Below are 20,327 nucleotides of genomic sequence, written 5' to 3' on the forward strand. Positions count from 1 at the left end.
TTGTCTTGTCTTTATTTGAAGAGTAAATAATTTTGAAACTGTGTTTGCTATACTGTTTCTTCTAATTTTATCATTCTATTTCAGTTCAAGAATGAATTAGAACTTATAGATAATACAACATAGCAGAGAGGAGTGTTATGTGCAAAGGATTAACTTTTAATGCATCCCATGTTCCTAAGATAGTTATATTGATCTTTTAACATCAGTTAAAGTAATGAAATCATCTTCCTTACACTGTATTATCATGTCATATTATTATAGCTGCTTGTATAGGATCCCTGTTCCCATTGCAGTACATTTGCTCAATATGCACATGTTTTGTTTGCTCCTTTAAAGAATGCGCTGTCACTAATCTTATGTCAGACAGGCAGCCTCTTAAGAAAGCTTTTCCTAGCAGACACAGTGAGAAACTGAAGTGTTTTCTCTTTGAATACTCTCTCATTTTCAAATCAGAACATTGTGTTGGTATTTATGTGTCAACTGTGGCAAAAGTGATCGTAAATGCTAGGAAATGGTTTAGTAGATTAGGGCTTACACCAGTCAAAAGTCTGAAATGAAAACCTTGTTAATGTGATGCACACAAGCATCAGTTGTTTGCTAGCTCTGTCACCTGTTCCCAGTCTCTGGCAGTAATGGGAACTATGTATTTCCTTTTCTTCATGCATCAACACAAGCATTTCGTTCACTGATTGTTGCAAAGGTCTGCGTAATAAATAAATAAGATTATTATATTATAAGGTTATTCAAGGTCTATGTAAGAAATTAATAAATTAGGATGTATACTTTTCAACCCATAACCTTAGAATTATATTTTTCATATCTGTATCACTAATAATCATATGTTTGTAAGAGTATAATTGCTAGAAGTTGACTTTATTAGAAGTTACCCATTGTATTACAGGGACTATAATAGATACTCTGATTAGGTACAAAAGAGTTATTAGATGTGGCCCCTTAACTCCAATATATTTTCTAGGGGGAGAAGAAGCAAAATTTATAAACATGTACATATATACCTACTCAAGTAGCGAGAAGGGAAAATGGAAGGTCTTAGGAGAGATTCGTGTGTGCACATGGATCACTTTAGGAAGTTAAGGGCTGGAGAGATGGCTCAGCAGTTAATTGCACCTGCTGCCTGTGACTAGGATGTAAACCTCTTAGTTACTGCTCCAGTGCCATGTCTGTCTGCTTCCTACCTTGATAACAATGGACTAAACCTCTAAAACTGTAAGCAAGACTCCAATTAAATGCTTTCTTTTATGAGTTGCCTCTTAACAGTAATAGAACAGTAACTAAGACAGCCACAGCAACTAGAAGAACAGTCATTTTAGTTAATTATTTGTTTGTGTGGTGTTTGTCTAGAATGCAGTCTCTATGAGAGTAAAGAATTTGTTCATCTTATTTACCTTTGTTTCCCCATTACTTAAAACAGTGACTGCCATAATAAGACCCCAGTGACCATGTAATATGGATGGATGAATGAATGACTGACTGAATGAATGAATGATCGAAAACACTTTGAGCTCTAAACTTTTGCCATTCATTCATTCATTCATGCATTCATGCATTCATTCGTTAAGTTGCTAAATATTGAGTCTGAATGAGATGGTAGTTAGTTGATGCTATTCTGAGTGTCAAACCCAGAGTCTCACTCATGCTAGCCAAGTACCTGCCCTAGCCCCTGAGATGATAATCAGGACCCAAGTCACAGAGCCTTTTGTCACTTCCAAGGGGATGCTCAGCTCTTTAACCTTAGCAGGAGTTCTTTCTTTGTTTTTGTGACCTAAGACTGTTCCATGGATACAGCACTTTCTGTTCCCATGTGACCACAGAAGATAAGTACTCTTCGACTTACTGAGTTTCATAGACTTATATTTAAGTAACAAAACTGTTAGGAGTTTAATACCTGAAACAGAACCCTTTGACATTATGATACTTAAATGACTGTTTAAAGGAAAGTGTATTATGTGATTCTGTCCCGCGCGCTCTGTATTTCTCGCCAGCAAGAAATCATACACGGGACACTCGGATCCTTCTGCAGACAAGCTTTAATGCATCTTGAGAGGAGAGCATAAGCTTCCCAGAGCGGAGACCCCAAGCCAAGAATCCCGTCCCCTAATAAAGGCTGGCAACCGCCGCCTCGGACGTGTCACCCCATGATTGGCTGCAGCTCATCCGGCCATATGACGCCACGGAATAGGCAGAGATCAAGGAATGGAAAATTACCCAGCGCCTGCGCAATAATCTTGTTTACATTCGGTGCCTGCCGGATGCAGGCGCCATCTTGTAATGGAGAATGCAGGGACGGCTCCCTACATATCCCCCTTTTTTATTAATTAATGAAAAGGCTTTATATTTTTACAAGCAAATAGGTCACCCATATGTTGAGGGATAGAGGCAGAGGTTGTACCTTCCCAATCAAATATTAAGACTGTGTACAAGAGTCGCCATCAGGCTGTTAGCTTGACCCGAAGCGCTCTCGACCTGTCCTCTGCCGTTTTTCTGGGAAAGGGAGACTAGGGCAGGCAACCCTTATGCAGGATAACATGCCTCCCAGAGAAGACTGCATATTGGGCAACTCTCTGTGCGATGCCTTGCTCGACATCCCTCATGGGCTGCTCAAGCCAGGCACTCTACCCTGTGCAATGAGCCTAGGCTCCGGGTGTGCAAGAGCTGTCTGGCCAGCGGCCTATTGCTTAAGCATAGTTAGCCAAATATCAGTGGAAGCCCCTTGTTTCAAAGCTACAAGCGCTTGGGCGATAACCATCTTGTCTCTCTTAGTTTGAGCCTTGAGCCTACAGACCAGCCAGAGAAGTAACACCAATCCGCAGCAAACGGCTGCACCAAACAATCCCATCCCCACCCCTTAAGCGATCTATGATGACAATCTCTCCGGCAAGGACAGGAGTTAATCTGGATAATAATAGCGGCTCTCAACTCCCGGGGAGAGGGTGGAGTTCTGACTTTTGAAGGTCCGAAGAGGCTCTTCGGGTTGAGTCTTTCTGGGATCCACAGGGGATTTTCTTCATCCTGTGGAAAAACACATATAGCTCCCCTGGATCTTATGAGAATAGGATCCGGGTATCTCCAAAGACCAGTCAAGAGATCTTTTCATTTTACCATTTCCTTTGGCCTTTTAGGTTCTGAGATGTGGCATTTGGCCGCAGTATGGCCCTGAGCATCAATGTTTAGAAAATTAAGGGTAAAGAGTGCCATGGATATTGCAACTCTTGGCACCGAGGGTAAGGATGCTCCCATTCCCTCCTTTTGTTTGATTAAATAAGACTTAAGTGTGCGATGGGCACGTTAAGCCGGCCCATTATCTGTTTTTAAGAAGCACACAGGTGGCTAGGTAAAGTCTTATTTCTGTAATACAGCTGAACTTCCTTAAACAGTAGCTTAACTTCTTTCTGAGGCAGGGTTTTTTTTGTGACTTTGGAGCCTATCCTGGAATTCGATCTGTCGGACCAGGCAGGCCTTGAACTCATAAAGATACTCCCGAGTGCTGGGATTAAAGGCGTATGCCGCCAACGCCCTAAACTTAAAGGCGTGTGTCACCAACACCCTGAGCTTAAAGGTGTGTGCTACCAACATAATAGATTAGCATCTTTTACAAAACAAGAACTTTACATTGTCAGGCTTTGCTTAAAAATTCTAAATTGAAGCTCTTTAAGTACAAACATTAATAAAATCAAACATTTGAAAACTGGTTTTAAAAAGAAATTTAAATTCCCTTAAGGTCTTTCTGTAATATATAGAAGCATTAACATTTTAAATCTTAACTGAAAAACTTGTTTCTAAGATGGTACCTCTAATTTCCATGCGGTAACCTTTAGTCAAGATGGCGGTTTAAGTATCCTTTTCTTAACTTTAGCAAAATGGCTACCATCAGTCATGTGACCAGCTACAAAATGGCCGTACCAGGAAATAGAACATTTTAAAACAAGCATACATAAATTACTTGAGCAACTTTAGGATATGAGGCTTTTCCCAGGCATCCCAGGCCTCCAAGCAGTGTTGAATAACATGCACGGCCTTTTCCCCTATCAAAGACTGGGAAAGCCATCTGTAATTTTCTCCGCTCCTCTGATGGTAAAAAGGAGTCGGTACCAAATAGTGGGGGTGCTGATGGAAGCACACCCGCTGGCATTTTTGGCAGCCGATATCTATCGGGGTGGTATCGTGCTGCTTCTTTCTCTAGCTCTGCTTCCTTGCTAGAGTCTAAAATCTCAGAGTCTGAGCTGCTCAGCTCCAAGGCTTCCAGTTTCGTTGCAGGGCAGAGGCTAGGTTTCGAGTCCTCATCTCTCCTAAATTTACCGGGGTGTGACCGGTTATCTCCTATTATCTCTCCCTCCATTTTTGTTTCTTTTTCACCTAGCTGAGCTGTTTCCTCTAAAACTTTATCTCTTGAGCTTTTAGAGTCATTAGAGCTATCAAGATTTAAAGCTTTAAACTTATTTACAGAATCATCTAACAAATTATTCACTCCCTTGTCAGTAGACATCCCAGGAGGTCCTTTTTTCTTATTTATTGCTGTTTCTCTTAACAAATTATTCACTCCCTTGTCACTAGACATCCCGGGAGGTCCTTTTTTCTTATATTTTATTGTTAGGCGCGCCCCATCTCTCACCACATTCGGTTTCTGATATGTAATTCTGGACTTCTTTAAGATTGCTACAACAGTGAGAAAAGTCAAAATAGCTCCTAGTAAAAGCATAGAAGCCTCTATATTAACCTCCCACAATAGCAACATTCCCAAGCCAAAGTCCAGAAAAATCATACCTCTCCGAATTTACCACCCTGCAGTTCTGAATCTGCCTCGTTAGAGGGGTCTCCGAGGTGCTGGAGATGTTCACATGTTCCCGGGTTTCGGCACCATATGTCCCGCGCACGCTCTGTATTTCTCGCCAGCAAGAAATCATACACGGGACACTCGGATCCTTCTGCAGACAAGCTTTAATGCATCTTGAGAGGAGAGCATAAGCTTCCCAGAGCGGAGACCCCAAGCCAAGAATCCCGTCCCCTAATAAAGGCTGGCAACCGCCGCCTCGGACGTGTCACCCCATGATTGGCTGCAGCTCATCCGGCCATATGACGCCACGGAATAGGCAGAGATCAAGGAATGGAAAATTACCCAGCGCCTGCGCAATAATCTTGTTTACATTCGGTGCCTGCCGGATGCAGGCGCCATCTTGTAATGGAGAATGCAGGGACGGCTCCCTACATGATTCTTTGAACCGTGACTTCTAGAAAGAATCTCATTAGCTGTCTCCACACCCTTTGCCTGACCACCTCATCCCTGTTAATACTGAACAACCAGAAAAGCCTACACAACTTCCTCAAGCATTGAATCCTTAATATATGTGAACAAATGTGATGGGATAGTCCTAGAATGTCATGGACAGTACAGCAGTTTCAGAGACATTCTGTGCTCTGGGAGCTATTTGTAAAGGAATAGAAATACAGCCATCAGTTTTATGTGTGAATTTTTGCTGAGACCTGCATGGTGTAGGGATTGACTCAACTGGGGTGATGGGGAATGAAGGAAGAAATGACAAACACAGGTACAGAAGAGCTAGGATTGGGTAGACCATGTGCTCTGCTGGGGACCAGCAGTGGCAGTGGGAACCCCATGCATTTATTATGCACAGTACCAGGGGTGTGTGGGGTGTGTGTGGGGGTATTGGGTAATCTTAGTAGGGTTCCTGTAGGGAAAAGTTCCAGGCTGTAGTCATGGAGGAGGAGGAAGCTGCAGCTGATGGCTTTTGCATATTGGTTTTAACTAAGGGTCAGCCGTTGGCTGACAACTGTACTCCAAGCAGGGTACGGCTTTGCCATTTCCCTGAGCCTTATCTGTCGAAGGCTTGGTCAATCCCATGGATGTGAGGCATTGGGTTCCTTGTTGTGGCCATTCTCATGTCAGCAATACACATTCACTCGGGGCTTCATTCTTTCAGCCTCTTAGTTTTCATTATTGCCCTAGCAGGCACCCTTGCTTCGTCTGTCTCAGAGCACCATTTCTTACACACACCACCAGAACATCACCGAGAGCAGAGGGAATGTAAGAAATTTACTGGTAGTGTGGCCGCATGCAGATGGCAACCAAAGTGAAGTAGCAGCTGAACTGGGTGGGTTAGCAGTTACCACACAGTACCTGCAGTCTGCTTCTCATTTTTATCATTGCATCTCTTGCTACCCGAAAATGCAGATTATATTGCGTATTGTCTGATGATAGTTTTCTGAGGAGCCTCTTTAAAAATAAAATTGAGTAAAATTGATGCTAGTGGAAAAATAATTTATATTCAATTTTGACAGAGTTTTATTGATTGTGTTCTCATTTGGAATCACTGCCAGGAAAATCACCTAGACTGATACAAGTTAGACACCATTTACTAGGGATTTAGCTGTAAAAAGTCTCATTTCAATTTCAGTGGTGACAGCTGCTGAGTGAGTTTTCTTGTGATGCCCTTCGAAACAGGAAATGATATGTCCTTACTTTGGCTTCCATGATTTCCTGCACACCCCACAAACCCACACTGCAGGGGGGAATTCTGCTTTCTAAAGGTCTGAATAGCTGTGCTTAAGTGATCAGAGGGTTTTTTGTTTTTGTTTTTTATATCCAAAGTGGGTAAAACTGTGATTGCAAACTGGAAATATGTGTGCTGTGCAGAGACCCTCCCCTCCCCTCCCTGAAACTGTGATGCATGGGGCTTTATTTGAAAAGGTTAGTCTGGGACTTGGGATACTTTTATAGAATGATCCAAGAGATCACAGTTCATTTCGAAAGATGCTTTAACTTACTTTTTAATGGCCCAAATAAATAGGACTCCCAGATGCACCAATCAGTGATTAGTTGATTAGTTGTGCTTTCTTTGATGCTTTCATGTTTTATACTGGCGTAAGAATATTAACTCAGGCCTGCCAGATGGAGGGGGTAAATAGTGGTGACCTCTTTAGGTTCTGTGGTACTGGGAAATGCTTGACAGAGAAAGGCAGCGTATTTTATGTTGTTGCTTTATGGACCTCAGAATTTATCTGTTGAGGAAAGACATTCCTGGAGGATGGCAAAGAAATCCTTTTTACTGTGGTTTAGAATCATATTTGCACTCTATGGTTTCTTATAAATGAAAGGATGGACAGTGGTAGTTGCATGTTGAGGTAGACCAGGCTATCCCAGCTCACAAGTAGCAATATGTTGAAGCTGAGTTTTTCTCCAAAATGCACCTTAGTACCTCCAAAATAATCCCAGTCCAAGATTGCTTAAGGGCAAAGTGTGTCATCTATGTCTAATACCTAGTTCCCAAAGGATTTTGAAAACAAGCTCCTTTACAGTAGATGGAAAGACTCTTGTTTATTTGGCCTAGTTGTAGCTTGTGTTATGCCCATGACTATCAGGAGATTTTAGTTTGTCAAGTGGCAGTGATGGCAGGCTAGTGACTATTCTGTAGGTATGCCTACCTAGCCATCCAAAGGATCATGTGGTATCTCTTGTCACTGTGGACATGTACAGCAGTGCCGTTAGTAAAAACACAATGGGAATTGCATGCATGCTTTTATATGGCACACACAAAGATAAGTTTTTTGAAGATAATTTTAATGACATCTTCATACCCGAAACGTGATTTTAATATGTAATTGACATGACAAAGTATTGATGAAATATTTTATATCACTGTATTTGAAATCAGTGAATACATTATACTTATTATTAAACATCTTAACTGAGAATAAGGCAACTTTAAGTGGTCAACAGTCATTTGTCTAGTGGCTGCTAGCTTATGTAGACATTGAAATTTTTTTTCTTAATATCTCTAAGGTGAGTAAAACTGATTGCATGAAGTTGAATTCCATTTAAATCTTCTGCATTTGAAATTGAGATTTTACCTTTAGAAATGTCCCAAAGAGTAAATGTTGTTTACAATGATAGATTTAAAAAAAAAAAAAAGCTTTCAGATATCAGACATCAAAGGACATCTAGATGTTTCTACCTCAAGGCTAAATATTTCCTACAAAGTATAAAGAAAGGAGATGAAAAATTATTCTCTAGTATTTGCCAGAAGAGATTAGTAAATGCTAAGAATAGAAAAACAAAACAGTAGATGGAATGGTGAACGCTACCTTTATGAAGGCAAATGTAAGAGGATCTCTGTGAGTTCAAAGACAACATGGTCTACCCTGTGAGAGCCAGGCCAGCCAGGGATCTTAAAAACGAAAGAAAACAACCAAAGCATGTTTAGGTCTAATACATTTAGGCCTTGGTGAAGATGATGGTTGCAGTAAGATGAAAGGTACAGTGATGAAGTCTAGAAATTTCCTAATCTTCATGGCATCCTTTGATGGCACTATCAGGATTCCATTTTTAGTCCCTGTCTATAACAGATAGATGAAACCCATGTCTACAAGAGAGCCTCCCTTGTTGTCTGAGCCTCCAGGACTGTTCTGGGCAAACCAGGCTGGCTGTTGCACACAGCAGAGTTGCTGCCAAGACCTCCCTGGTTGCAAATGCTCCACTAGTGTTTTCACTCCTTAAAAGGAGAAGAGGAGTGGAGGACTAACCATCCCTGCAAAGCTGACCTTTACTTCATGTTTGTAGTGATGAGGGGCGATAGTCATCACTGCCACAGCATGAGGAGGAGATTTCCTGCCCCCTCGCCCAGCTGATCTTGCTGGGAGACCCACAGGTCCGCTTGTGTATAATTTCTGTTTGTTTTTCCAGCTCTCAGTTAGATATAACTCAATGGATTATTTATTTAGACATTCATTCTTTCTATAAATTAGACATTTGTATGAGTGTTTTGGAAAAACTTTCATTGTGAATGAATTATCTGTTTTTTTTTTATTTGTGTGTGTGTGTGTGTGTGTGTGTGTGTGTCTTACTCATATTTTTCAATATTGCATTGACTTAACAGGGTTAAAGGTAGTACCCTCTAAACTTATATAAATATAGGTTTGGGATTGTGATAGTTAATCTTGATTGTCAGCTTGACAGGAGACAGGTCTCTGGGCCTGCCTAGGAGGGTGTGTCTAGATTAAGTTAGCCTTTGGGAATATCTTTGAGGAATTATCTAGTTAGATTAACTGAGGTGCAAGAGCCACCATAAATGGCTGTGGCAACAGTCCTTGGGTTGAGCAGTGTTTCTTGATCTTTGTATTGTCTTGTAATTTAGTAATTAGGATCTGTTATATAAGGATAGTAACTGAACACCTATTCCAGTCTGAATGTCTAATGGCACTTCAAAATTGATTAATTAATTAATTAATTAATTCTTTTTTGAGACAGGGTTTTGAGCCCTGGCTGTTCTAGAATTCATCAGGATGACCTTGAACTTGGAGATCCGGCTTGTCCCTGCCTTCCAAGTGCTGGGATTAAATGCATGCACCACTGCTTGGTTTAAAAGCATTTTGTTTGTTTGTTTTTAAAAGGAGTCCATCCTGCATCTTACACACTGGTTAATTTTCTTAAGGCTATGACCATGTATATTTTGCTGGCACACAGCACTGTTACATTTTAGCAAAAGGACACTATGTCATTTTACAACCCAATATCTTTAGAACATATTCTAATGCAACTGAATAATCATTGAGTCACATACTTCCTGTTTTTGTTACTTTTCTGTAAACCCAGAAAGCTCTTGTACTTCACCCTTTGTGCCTTTTACAGGCTGATCCAGCAAGTGAAAGGTAATTTATGTATAGAAAGCACAAGTAAATTGTTGGAATTCCTAACCTTTACCACTTGTATTTATGAATGAACCAACTGGTGTATAGTTTGTCTTTTTCCTTTTATATTTATGGCAAATTGGTAAGTCAGCTAAGAAATAAAAGAACCGTTTTCATGATTCTCTGACTAGTCAATCAAACATTCCTCTTTATATTTGGCAAGATAATGATTAGAGATACAATATGAATTTAGTGAACCATTAAAATGATTTTTAAAATCTGTGTTTGGAAGAAATGACTTATTGTGATAAGGTTAGGAATAAAATAGCTTTTATGTTCGTTGATTCACTATTCAGTTGAAAACTGAATGGTGGTGACCATGAATCAGCCTCAGAATGAATATTTTCTATTGGATCTGCATGTGTGTCTCTTACTAAAATTATTTTTAACAAATTTGCTGTTATCTAACAATTAATGAAAACAAGCCATGAATTTGAAAGAAAGCTAGGAGGTAGATATAAGAGGGTTTGGAGGGGACAAGGGAAGAGGAAAATGATGCAATTATGTTACACTCTCAACAGTTAAAAAATAATAGAAAAGGAAAAATTGCTGTTACTATTTCTTTTTGTTTTATATAATCACTATGACATATTTATAAAGTGGATGCATTTTTAAAAATCATAAAATGAGAATACACAGAGTACCCAATATAGTGTCTGCTTTCAGTTAGAAGCATTATGATAATGAAGTTGATAGCTCTCTGGATATAGTAGAGATGTGCTCACATTTCTTGATTACCTGCAACAACCTCCGTTAGAAGCATCTCTTTGGCACTCCCTGTAAAAGCCAAAGCTGCTATTTCATGAGCTAGTAGGAATTGTTAAGAACTCTCATTCTTGCCAGGCATTGGTGGCTCACGCTTTTAATCCCAGCACTCAGGAGGCAGAGGCAGGTGGATCTCTCTGAGTTCGAGGCCAGCCTGGTCTCCAGAGTGAGTGCCAGGATAGGCCTCTCATTCTATCTGTCTGTCTGTCTATCTATCTATCTATCTATCTATCTATCTATCTATCTATCTATCTATCTATCTATCTATCTCTTTTTGGTTTTTTTGAGACGGGGTTTCTCTGTGTAACAGCTCTAGCTGTCCTAGATCCAGCTCTGTAGTCCAGGCTGGCCTCGAACTCACAGAGATCCACCTGCCTCTGCTTCCCAAGTGCTGGCATTAAAGACAAGGACCACTACGTCCCGGCTAAGTATTTTTATTCTTTGTGGCAGTATTGCTTATTTGATTTTTGTTTGTGTTTTGATCTTTTGAGTTGCTGTCAGTGTTCCGCAATAAGAAAACAGGAAAGTCGGGCCTGGAAACACTCCAATGACCTAAGCAGTGAAGTTAGTTACTTTTATCTCTTGGGACCAAAAATACCTGGCAGAAACAACTTCATAGTGAACCTTGATTTCCGTTCATGGTTTTAGTGTTTCAGGGAAGGCAAGGCAGAGCTCATGGTGCAAGAGCATGTGGGAGAGCTTCCTAGCACCCTGCTGGACCAGGATGCAGAGACCCTGAGCTGGGCCCAGGTTGGGGGTGAGGAGGCGGGGAGGTGGGGAGGTGGGGAGGCGGGTATAACCTTCCCAGGCCCACCCTTAGTGATGAATGAATTCCAGTCAGGCCCTCTCTAGGTAAGGTTCCATAGCTTTCAACATGGCACCACATTGGAGGCTGGGCATTCGTAGTTTTCCATTTGTTTGTTTCCTGTCTGTGTGTGTGGAGGACAGAGGAAAACTTTCAGGAGTTAGTCCTTTATTTCACCATTTGGATCCCAGAGGTTGAACTCAGGCCATTGGGCTTGAAGGCATTTGTCATTCATTACTCACTGAGCCAACTCACTGGCCTGAGCAGAGCTCTTTTAAAGTTTATACTTGAAGTTATTTTATTTCATTAAAATAGGTTTTCTCTTTTGAAGGTGAATTTGTGTCTTGGAAGCACTCATGTAACTCAGCTATAAATTCCCTATGATTCTTGACTCTTCTGTCTTCCCCCTTAAGCTCTATCTGTTCTTTTCCTGAAAAATCTGGATTCATCTATTGAGATAAGTCAAGTTCTCACCTTTGCTGGCCTAGCAATTGCCTAAAATATTGTCTAAAATATTCTTCCAGATAGTGATTTTCTGTTGTCCAGTTCCTCTCTTTTCCACTCGTTTTTCTTCACTCTGCTTTTTAAAGTGTGAACCTGATGATGTCAGTTTGACCTTTGGATATTCTCAAGGTTTTTCATTGCCTACAGAGCATTGGATCCAAGGCTTTCTCATCATTTGTCTGGGTGCGGTAGCTCTTACACTGTCTGTGCCATCTCTGTCTGTCATACCCAGCTTAAGTAGTACTAAAAAATACTTAAGAGGATCTGCAGGCCTTCCTTATTCGTCAAGACATAGACAATCCCTTTTTATCACAGAGGAGAAGAGAAATCACATTTCTAATATCCATTTTTGTCATTACCTCCAGTGGATTCCATGTTTGGCTATATGTAGCTAATGGCCTCTTTCTGTTTTGGGAGTTTGATGTGTATGCTGTACTTATCTTCTGTGTGGTTTTATGTTGTAATTCTTTTACCTGTTATTCTTTTTCTTGGAAATTAGCCTGTTTGTATAATAATGTTTAGAATCATGCATTTATGCAAGTGATTTCAATTTTTTGGCAAATGTATATGGTCGTTATCAACCCTCCCCCCCTTCTGCTGGTTTCATCGATGCTGTGTAGCTCAGAATTGCCTCAAATTCCAAATCCCTTTAGCCTACTGGACTGCAGGTGTGTGCTACTGTGCTCTGCCTGTGCTTCTGTATGTATTCTGTTAAACCCATTGTGCTGCATTAATCTATCCAAGACAAGCTTCTGTGGTGAAGTAATTATTTGACTGTGTTTTATTGATAACCATCTATAATTACGTTTGTATATAATTTTTACCACTACCTGTGTATTTGTTAATAGTTGATTTGAACATTTCTTTTAGATGATTGCAATCACCGTTTTTATTTATGCATTTGAATATTGAGATTTACAGGGTCAAAGGCCTGTTCTAGTGCAGAGCCAGGTGATGTCTCCTGTAGGCTCATACTGACTGCCTTACTGACTGCCTCCTATTTACTGGTAAAGATTGTAATTGCTCTGTTGAACTGGAATATACATTACTGATTTTAATTAGCACTTTGAATAAGCCATATCATTTTCTTTCTCTAGAAATTCTAGTCAAGTCTGGCATCAATACTTCCATTTTACAAATGAGAATGATGGCAAATCAGGATAATTGACTCTTCCAGTTGTATAAGTAGTGATTTAAAACCCGAAATAAGAAAGGTCTTCAGACTTGCAGCCTTCTGCTAGCCATTGCCCTGTGGTGCTTCTTTGTTCTGCTGTAAGTTGGGGAAGTAAAGTAGTTTTTTTATTCATAAAGGAAATAATGGTCCTTTATGCTTGTATAAGAGTGGAAAACAGGAGCCAGGGTGATGGTTAAATGGATAAAATGTTTACTGTGTAAGCATGAGGACTGGATTTCAGACGCCAAGCATCCACATAAAAAACTGAGGCCTGCTGGGCATGGTGGCCACCTGTAATCTCAGTTCTTGGAAAATGGAGACAAGGACTCCCCAGGGTAAGCTGGCTAACTAGGTCCATCAGGGAATTCTAAGATCGGTGAGAGACCCTGCCTCAGCAAATAAGGTAGAGAACGATAGGTAAAGACAGCTGACATTACCTCTGGCCTTCACACATGTGTACACACATACCTAAGAGCACCCTCATATGTGTGAACCTTCATACACTTTACACTCTACATACATAAATCTGCCAAAACAGTGTAAATCATTAAAGTAACAGCTGTGGGTTTTACTTAACATGATCTCTGTATGCATCATGTTAATATCTTTGATGGAGTATGACAGAGCAAATGACACATTACTTAACAGAAGAGGAGGGTCTACGCTTGACGGTCTCATAGGGTACTTGCAGAATCCCAACACACTACTACAGGCTTGTTTCATAATTCATACCTGTTGTTTAATCGATGGAATTAACTGACTGTGGAAACAGCAGCTTCTTGAAGAGCATGTGTGTAGTTCTGTGGAAAAGTCTGTACTTAGTGGATATGAAATAGAGAGTCTGGAATTCTCTCCTGAATTTTTCTTAGTTGTATCTGTATAAGCCATGGGTTGACTGGATATATTTTTCTATGTGACATAGCAAACAGAATGCAATGGGATCTTTGTTTATGGGGTTGGACATGGATAGTAGATTTTGTCAAGGATATGAAAAACTGCAAAAGATGAATGGCTTTAGGTAGTTCATATCAACTTGTTTCCAAACTTGTAAATAACAGCATGAAGACATTTATTATGGGAAGAGGATGACAGTGTCATAAAGAAATAGAATGAAGAGACAAGTGTGCATCTGACTACATGGCAGTCTTGATCCTAACACATTGCTAATCTCACTTGCTGTGTAAACTAAGTGTTCTCCCCGAATGGATGTGAGGAGTTAATTAGAGAATGTGCATGGAGATTCCTTCTCACTGAGCACTGTTAAATATTTTAATGAATGGCAACTACTACTGTGTATCAGGCCTTTAACAAAACTGATTTCCAATTGGATCCTATGTCAGCACTGAACATAGGTACCATCATCTCCGCTCAACAGAAGGCACATGGCGTGCCAGCAGGCCAGATGACATGTCCAGGGATTGGTGGTCAAGGAGTGATTTCTCATTCAAGCTCTCCTTTCGTTTTCGCTCTGTTGCAGTGATTTTTAAATAAGGTTTAAACTTTTACTGTATGGATTATGCTTGTAAGAAATGAAAGCAGTGCCCTGGGGTAGGAATCTGGAAATCCAGGCTGGCACTCTATTGTGTATTACTTGTAAGTAATTTGTTGTATATGTCTTATTGAATACATTTAAAGTACTTGGCTTTCTGCCGAGGCTCATGTGTAAAATGTTTTCTCGTCTTAACTTTGATCTTAGAACAAAAATTCTTTTTGAAGAGATAAAAGCGTTCTACAGATCCCATTTTGTTCTGCTTGTTTTTCAGTCATTCTTACACTGGCCAAGATTACAGCATCCAGAAGAACCCTGGGAAGATTTCCTTAGATCAGATTGACTCGGTAAGCACTAAGCCCGTGTTAAAGCAGATGTTTCAACTGGAGACCCTAGGTGGGAAGATGGGAGAGCAGTGCCCCATTGCTTCTGATCATATTTTATGTATATGATTTTATCTTAATTGTAAGAAAACCAAATTTAAGGGGAAATTGTTCACAATTAAAAAAAATAATTTGATTATTGGAAAATGGAATTCTTTTAAATAACAACCCTTGAGTGCTGTTTATATGTTTACACTTAAATACTGCACACATTTAGAAAAGGAGAAATGATGTGTATTTGTTAGCTAAAACCGTTATAGCAAAATGCCACAGATTGGTGACTTAAGTATCAGAAAGATAGTTCCTCATAGCCAGAGGGTTGAAGCCCAAGCTCTAGGTTTCCTGGAGCCTTCCTCCTTGCTTTATAGACTACTGCTTTCCTGTCTCTTGGTATGCGTTTCCCACTGTTGGTCTACATAGCCTGGTTGTTTCTCTTCTAGTATGTACACTAGTCACCTTTAACAATGTTATGACCCCATGCAACTTAGTTACCTCTTTTAAGGGTTCGTTCTAAATATAGTTGAACTCTGGGTACTGGTTAAAACTTTGATATGTAAATGTGGGTGCAGTTCCCCAGGAGCACTCACTAGCACCAACGAAGGCTGCATTATCACGTGCTTCATTTCTGCCTTAGTTTACTTTGCAGTTCCTCAGCAAAAGCACTTTGTTACACTTCAGTTTCCAGAATTTCTTTTTAATCCACTGTAGAATGTAGACTTTATCTCACAAAGAAAAAAATACGCCTGCTATAAATAATCTTTATTTACAGCTACTACTTTACTTTTAAAAATTAAAAATATAACAGGATTTTCTTATTATTGTTTATTTAAAATTAGAAACAAAATTGTTTTACATGTCAATCCCAGTTCCCTTTCCCTCCCCTACTCCCCCACAGCGCCCCTGCCAACTAAAACCCTACCTATCACATATCCTTTCTGCTCCCCCTGGGGGGTGAGACCTTCCATAGAGGGTCATCAGAGTCTATCGTATCCTTTGGGATAGGGCCTAGGTCCACCCCCGTGTGTCTTGGCTCAGGGAGTATCCCTTTGTGTGAAATGGGATCCCAAAGTCCACACCTATGCTAGAGATAAGTACTGAACTACTACAGGAGGTCCCCTAGATTTCCGAGGTTTCCTCACTGAAATCCATGTTCCGGGGGTCTGGATCAGTCCCATGCTGGTTTCCCAGCTATCAGTCTGGGGACTAAGAGTTCCCCATTGAAAAATATAACAGGATTTTAATGCTAGAATATAAGAATTACAATAAAGTTACTGGAAACAGATCAGAATGAATAGATTATCTCATGACAAATCATAATCTAGTACTTAACAGTTAATATGCCTGGAAATAACAACGTAGTTGGTTTCAGATTTGCTCTTAAGATGTGTCATCTTTTAATTTCCTCTAAATAATTATTTCACCTTAATGGTCTCTTATCGCTTTTCCATTTCTCCATGTGTTCACTTTATATTACATGAATAGTTGGAGTTAATTCCATTCCTACCTCTAGCCAGGTGTTTCACCTTTTGTCAGCAAGTGTGAACTGTGGGAATACCAAGAACTGTACTCACCTATTCATGTAATAGATGTAAACTGAGCCCATCAGTTGTGTACCAGCCACAGGGTGTGAATACAGAGCTGAGTTTAACAGAATATCTATACCTTCTTGGGCCCTACCTGGGTGAAAGAGGCAACATAGCAAATGAGCATCACCCTGTAAAATCACTTGTCAGGACTGTGCCTGGGACTTAACTTCATTTGGAAGCTCACTGACTCTGTTGCTTCATCCCTACAGCACATGCCATCAGTGTATATTTGTTGGTCATAGACTGCTCCTTCTAGGTTGTTGTATAACTGAAATCTGTAACTGTCAGTGCCACTATTGTCCCCGTGTCCCTTTTCAAATGGGGACTGTATGGAGTGAGTGTCTTTCTTAGTTTACACAACCTCTTCTGAACTTTCCTTGTCAGGACTCCAACTTCTTTAAAGCCCTGGGATCATGACATAGAATGGATACTTCCCTCAATACTGACCCTGTCCCTAATCCTTGATGATTTCATTTGCACAACACTTCATCTGTTGTCATTGTCCTCTGCAGCATCCCATATTTTGTTCTTCCAGTTTCTCTCTGGGCTCCATTTCCATTTCCCTGGCTTAGTGGCCAATCCTGTGCTTGACTGTCTTCATTTCCATCCTTTGGACAGTCATTAGGTTCTTTTATGCATTCTTCCTACTTCCATTTCTGCTGCTTTGTCTCTCTAGAGTGTAGTAGCCCAAGTTCCTTATCAAATCGTCAAACCCTCTGGTGTTTATGGCCTGTCTTCTACTTCATCACTGCTTTCTTATACACCATATTCATTCCTTCATAGAGTTTTTAATTTTCATAACATGGTTGGTATTCTTGGATCGTCACTGAAATACATGTCTGAGTTGAAGTGTGGTTTGTTTACCTTATAGACGCGTCTGTTTCCAACATTCTCTCTCCTCATCACACTCAATCCCACTGCTGCTGTATTCGTGGACTTTGACATCTTTTTTACTCCCAAGCCCATTGTGTCTGCATCAGAGTGTAAGCTGCTCCAAGAGAGGATCTGTGACTCTTTCTGCACTGGCAGTTGTGAGGGCTGCACACACTATAAATGTTCAATAAATGCTTGGTGGTTGAGAATAGAGGAATTGGGGAATTGTAATAAAGAAAACAGAGGCTGAATTGTGTCTCAAGGGACTGCCTGCTATAGATAGATCACATGAGAGTACACCAGACAGTGTCAGCAGAGTGGAAATGTGTAAGCATGACTCAACCAGAAATCTTGTTGCTGCAGTGACAAATCAGCTCTCAATCTCTATCGGGCTTCTACGGCATTTGACTTGTGCCCTTGTTTCATTCTTCATTATTTAAGTTATTGTGCGGATTTGGTTTGTGCAACGGTGGTACAATAGTCATCGTATTGTTCCTTTACTGAACTGAATAAACTGTGCTTTGGCCACCTTGTTGTCTAAAATACTGAATACAGTTTGTTCTATTATATATAACTGAAAAGTTGGCAGGCATTAGGGGATGATGTGGGCTTACACCAAGGACTTTGAACATTTTTTTCACTATTTTTTTTTTTTTTTAATTAAGAGAGAACCAAAGTAGTCATGTTAAAATGAACCAAAAGGCTTTCTGTTCGTTACTACACAGGAATATAGTGGTCTGTTTGGGTCAGTTTTAGAATAGGATTTAGTTGTTCTTTACAGAGAGACATTAGGTAGTCACTAGAGGGAGCAGCAAAGTCAAACAAAGCGAGACCTGGTCCTCCTCACAGGGTGAGCAGGAAGTCTGTCCTGGTGAGAGAACTCACATTCTGGGAGGAAGAATGTATTTGAGTAAGTTAGAGGGAATGAGGTTGAGATCGTAAGTGAAAAAAGTTGAATTAAAAACCAAGCAATGATACTTCTTGACATCCAAACAAAGACCTGCATTTTTAAACTATTGGTTAAACATTTTTATTTGAATTTTCTTTTTGAAACCCTTTCTCTTCATTTTGTGCTCTACTTTATGTCTATTTTACATTATGAATCAATTTGCTACTCTGCAATTATATTTTCAGAACTTTTTCTTAGAAAAATGGAATATTATGTCCACATAAACCCTCTAAGAATATTCACAGCAGTTTCGCTTGTCATAAAAAGGTGCAAACAACCTAATGCTATTCATTGAGCAAATGGTTAAATAAATCGTGGCTCAAAAACCATAGCTGTGCCTGGTCATTGACCTTCCTTGAGTTGTCACAGGAGAGCCATGAACCAAGCATGAGGAACTAGAAACAAGCCAATCCTCACACATGGAATACTGTGTGATTTTTGTTTAGCTGATTGTCTTGAAATAACAATGTTACAAAAATGAACAGATTAGCTCTTTCCAAATGCTGAGATCTGAGGGAGGTGGGGGTGGAGCAGGGCGCAGCAAGCAGAAATGAAACAGAAAGAAGAGGGGATGGTGAGGTGGCTCCGTCGGTGACATGCTTGCTGTATATGAGGACCTGCATTTGGGCCCCTGGCATCCATATAAAAAGCTGCCTGTGATGGTGTGGGCCTGCAATCCCAGCACTGGGGAGGCAGAGACACGAGAACCCTAGAGACTTGTGCTGGACAGTGAGTTCCATGTTCAGCGAGAGCAAAAGAGGAAGATAGCCAATGTTGACTTCTGGCCTCCACACACAAATTCACGTGTGTGCACACATGTGTACTAAATGAATGCAAACAGGAAATCAGGATCTCGTGGTGATGAACTCATTCTGCATCCTGACACTCTGCATTCTGCATCCTGTGGTGGTGAAGTATGAGCCCCCACATGCTGAAATGTGTATACAGAAGAATATGTACAACTGTGGGAATCTGGGGGAGCATTAGGACCTGTGAGTGTTGAATTTGCCTGCCTGGCAAGACTTTGTATTTGAGGAAAACTGGGGACACACCATCTCTTTGTGTTACTTCTTGCTAGTATACATTGTATTACTAGCATCTAAAGAGAAACCTAAGAGCAAAGCAGGGAAACTGGCATTATTATTATATAATCTGCTATGTTCAAAGTGTTGTCAGTTTGATTTTTAATCAATGTAAAATCACAAGACAGTCTGGTTTGCAGTCTCTAATATAGCAATGGTTTCTATGACTTAAGTTCTTTATTCTGACTAAATCAATTTTACAAATGTAAATGGGGATCTAATATATCTTCACCATTAACTAAACTTGCTTTTTTTTTCTTGTAGCTTTCTACCAAATCCTTCCCACCTTGCATGCGTCAGTTGCACAAGGCTTTGAGGGAGAATCACCATCTTCGTCATGGAGGCCGGATGCAGTATGGCCTGTTCCTGAAGGGCATTGGCCTAACTTTGGAACAGGCTTTGCAGTTCTGGAAGCAAGAGTTTATCAGAGGAAAGATGGATCCAGATAAGGTAACCCTGAAAAGGCAGAACAACTGCAAATTCAGTTTTGTTAGTGTGAAACTAGAAGATCGATTTTTAAAATATGCACTGAAACTCAGCTGAAAATTATCAAAGATACCTGTGTCTTAGTTTATGCAAAAAGAACTTCACATGTTAATCGAGCAGGCGCCAAACAGAAGCTTGGGAAAGGTGTCTTCTTAAGTGAGCATGTTCTCAGTGGACTGAACTTGCTTCCTGAGTTGTGTTTCTATAAGGATGTATGTGTACACACACACCACACTCACACACACACCCACACACACACACCCACACACACACACACACACACACACACACACCACACACACACACACCACACTCACACACACCACACACACACACACACACACACACACACACACACACACCACACTCACACACACACCACACACACACAATCACACATGTACACACATGCAATGCCATTTGAAGTTTAGGAAAGCTCATGAATGCATAAGGAGAAGGCAGTTAAAATGCTTTCTTCCAGGCTGTGTTCAGAGCTTCTCAACAGTTACTC

At 40.4% G+C, this 20,327-nt stretch overlaps 1 protein-coding gene across 1 annotated transcript in view; it reads left to right on the plus strand.

The window, feature by feature from the left end:
• The window catches only part of Prim2 (DNA primase subunit 2), a 193,002-nt gene that overhangs the window by 116,658 nt on the left and 56,017 nt on the right, over positions 1-20,327 (plus strand). The window contains exons 9-10 of the mRNA XM_027392835.2: positions 14,732-14,804; positions 19,595-19,780. Of these exons, the coding sequence (XP_027248636.1) occupies positions 14,732-14,804; positions 19,595-19,780 (259 nt within the window). The remainder of the gene's footprint in view (positions 1-14,731; positions 14,805-19,594; positions 19,781-20,327) is intronic.

Source organism: Cricetulus griseus, assembly GCF_003668045.3.
Source record: "Cricetulus griseus strain 17A/GY chromosome 1 unlocalized genomic scaffold, alternate assembly CriGri-PICRH-1.0 chr1_1, whole genome shotgun sequence".
In the NCBI taxonomy this organism is placed as follows: domain Eukaryota; kingdom Metazoa; phylum Chordata; class Mammalia; order Rodentia; family Cricetidae; genus Cricetulus; species Cricetulus griseus.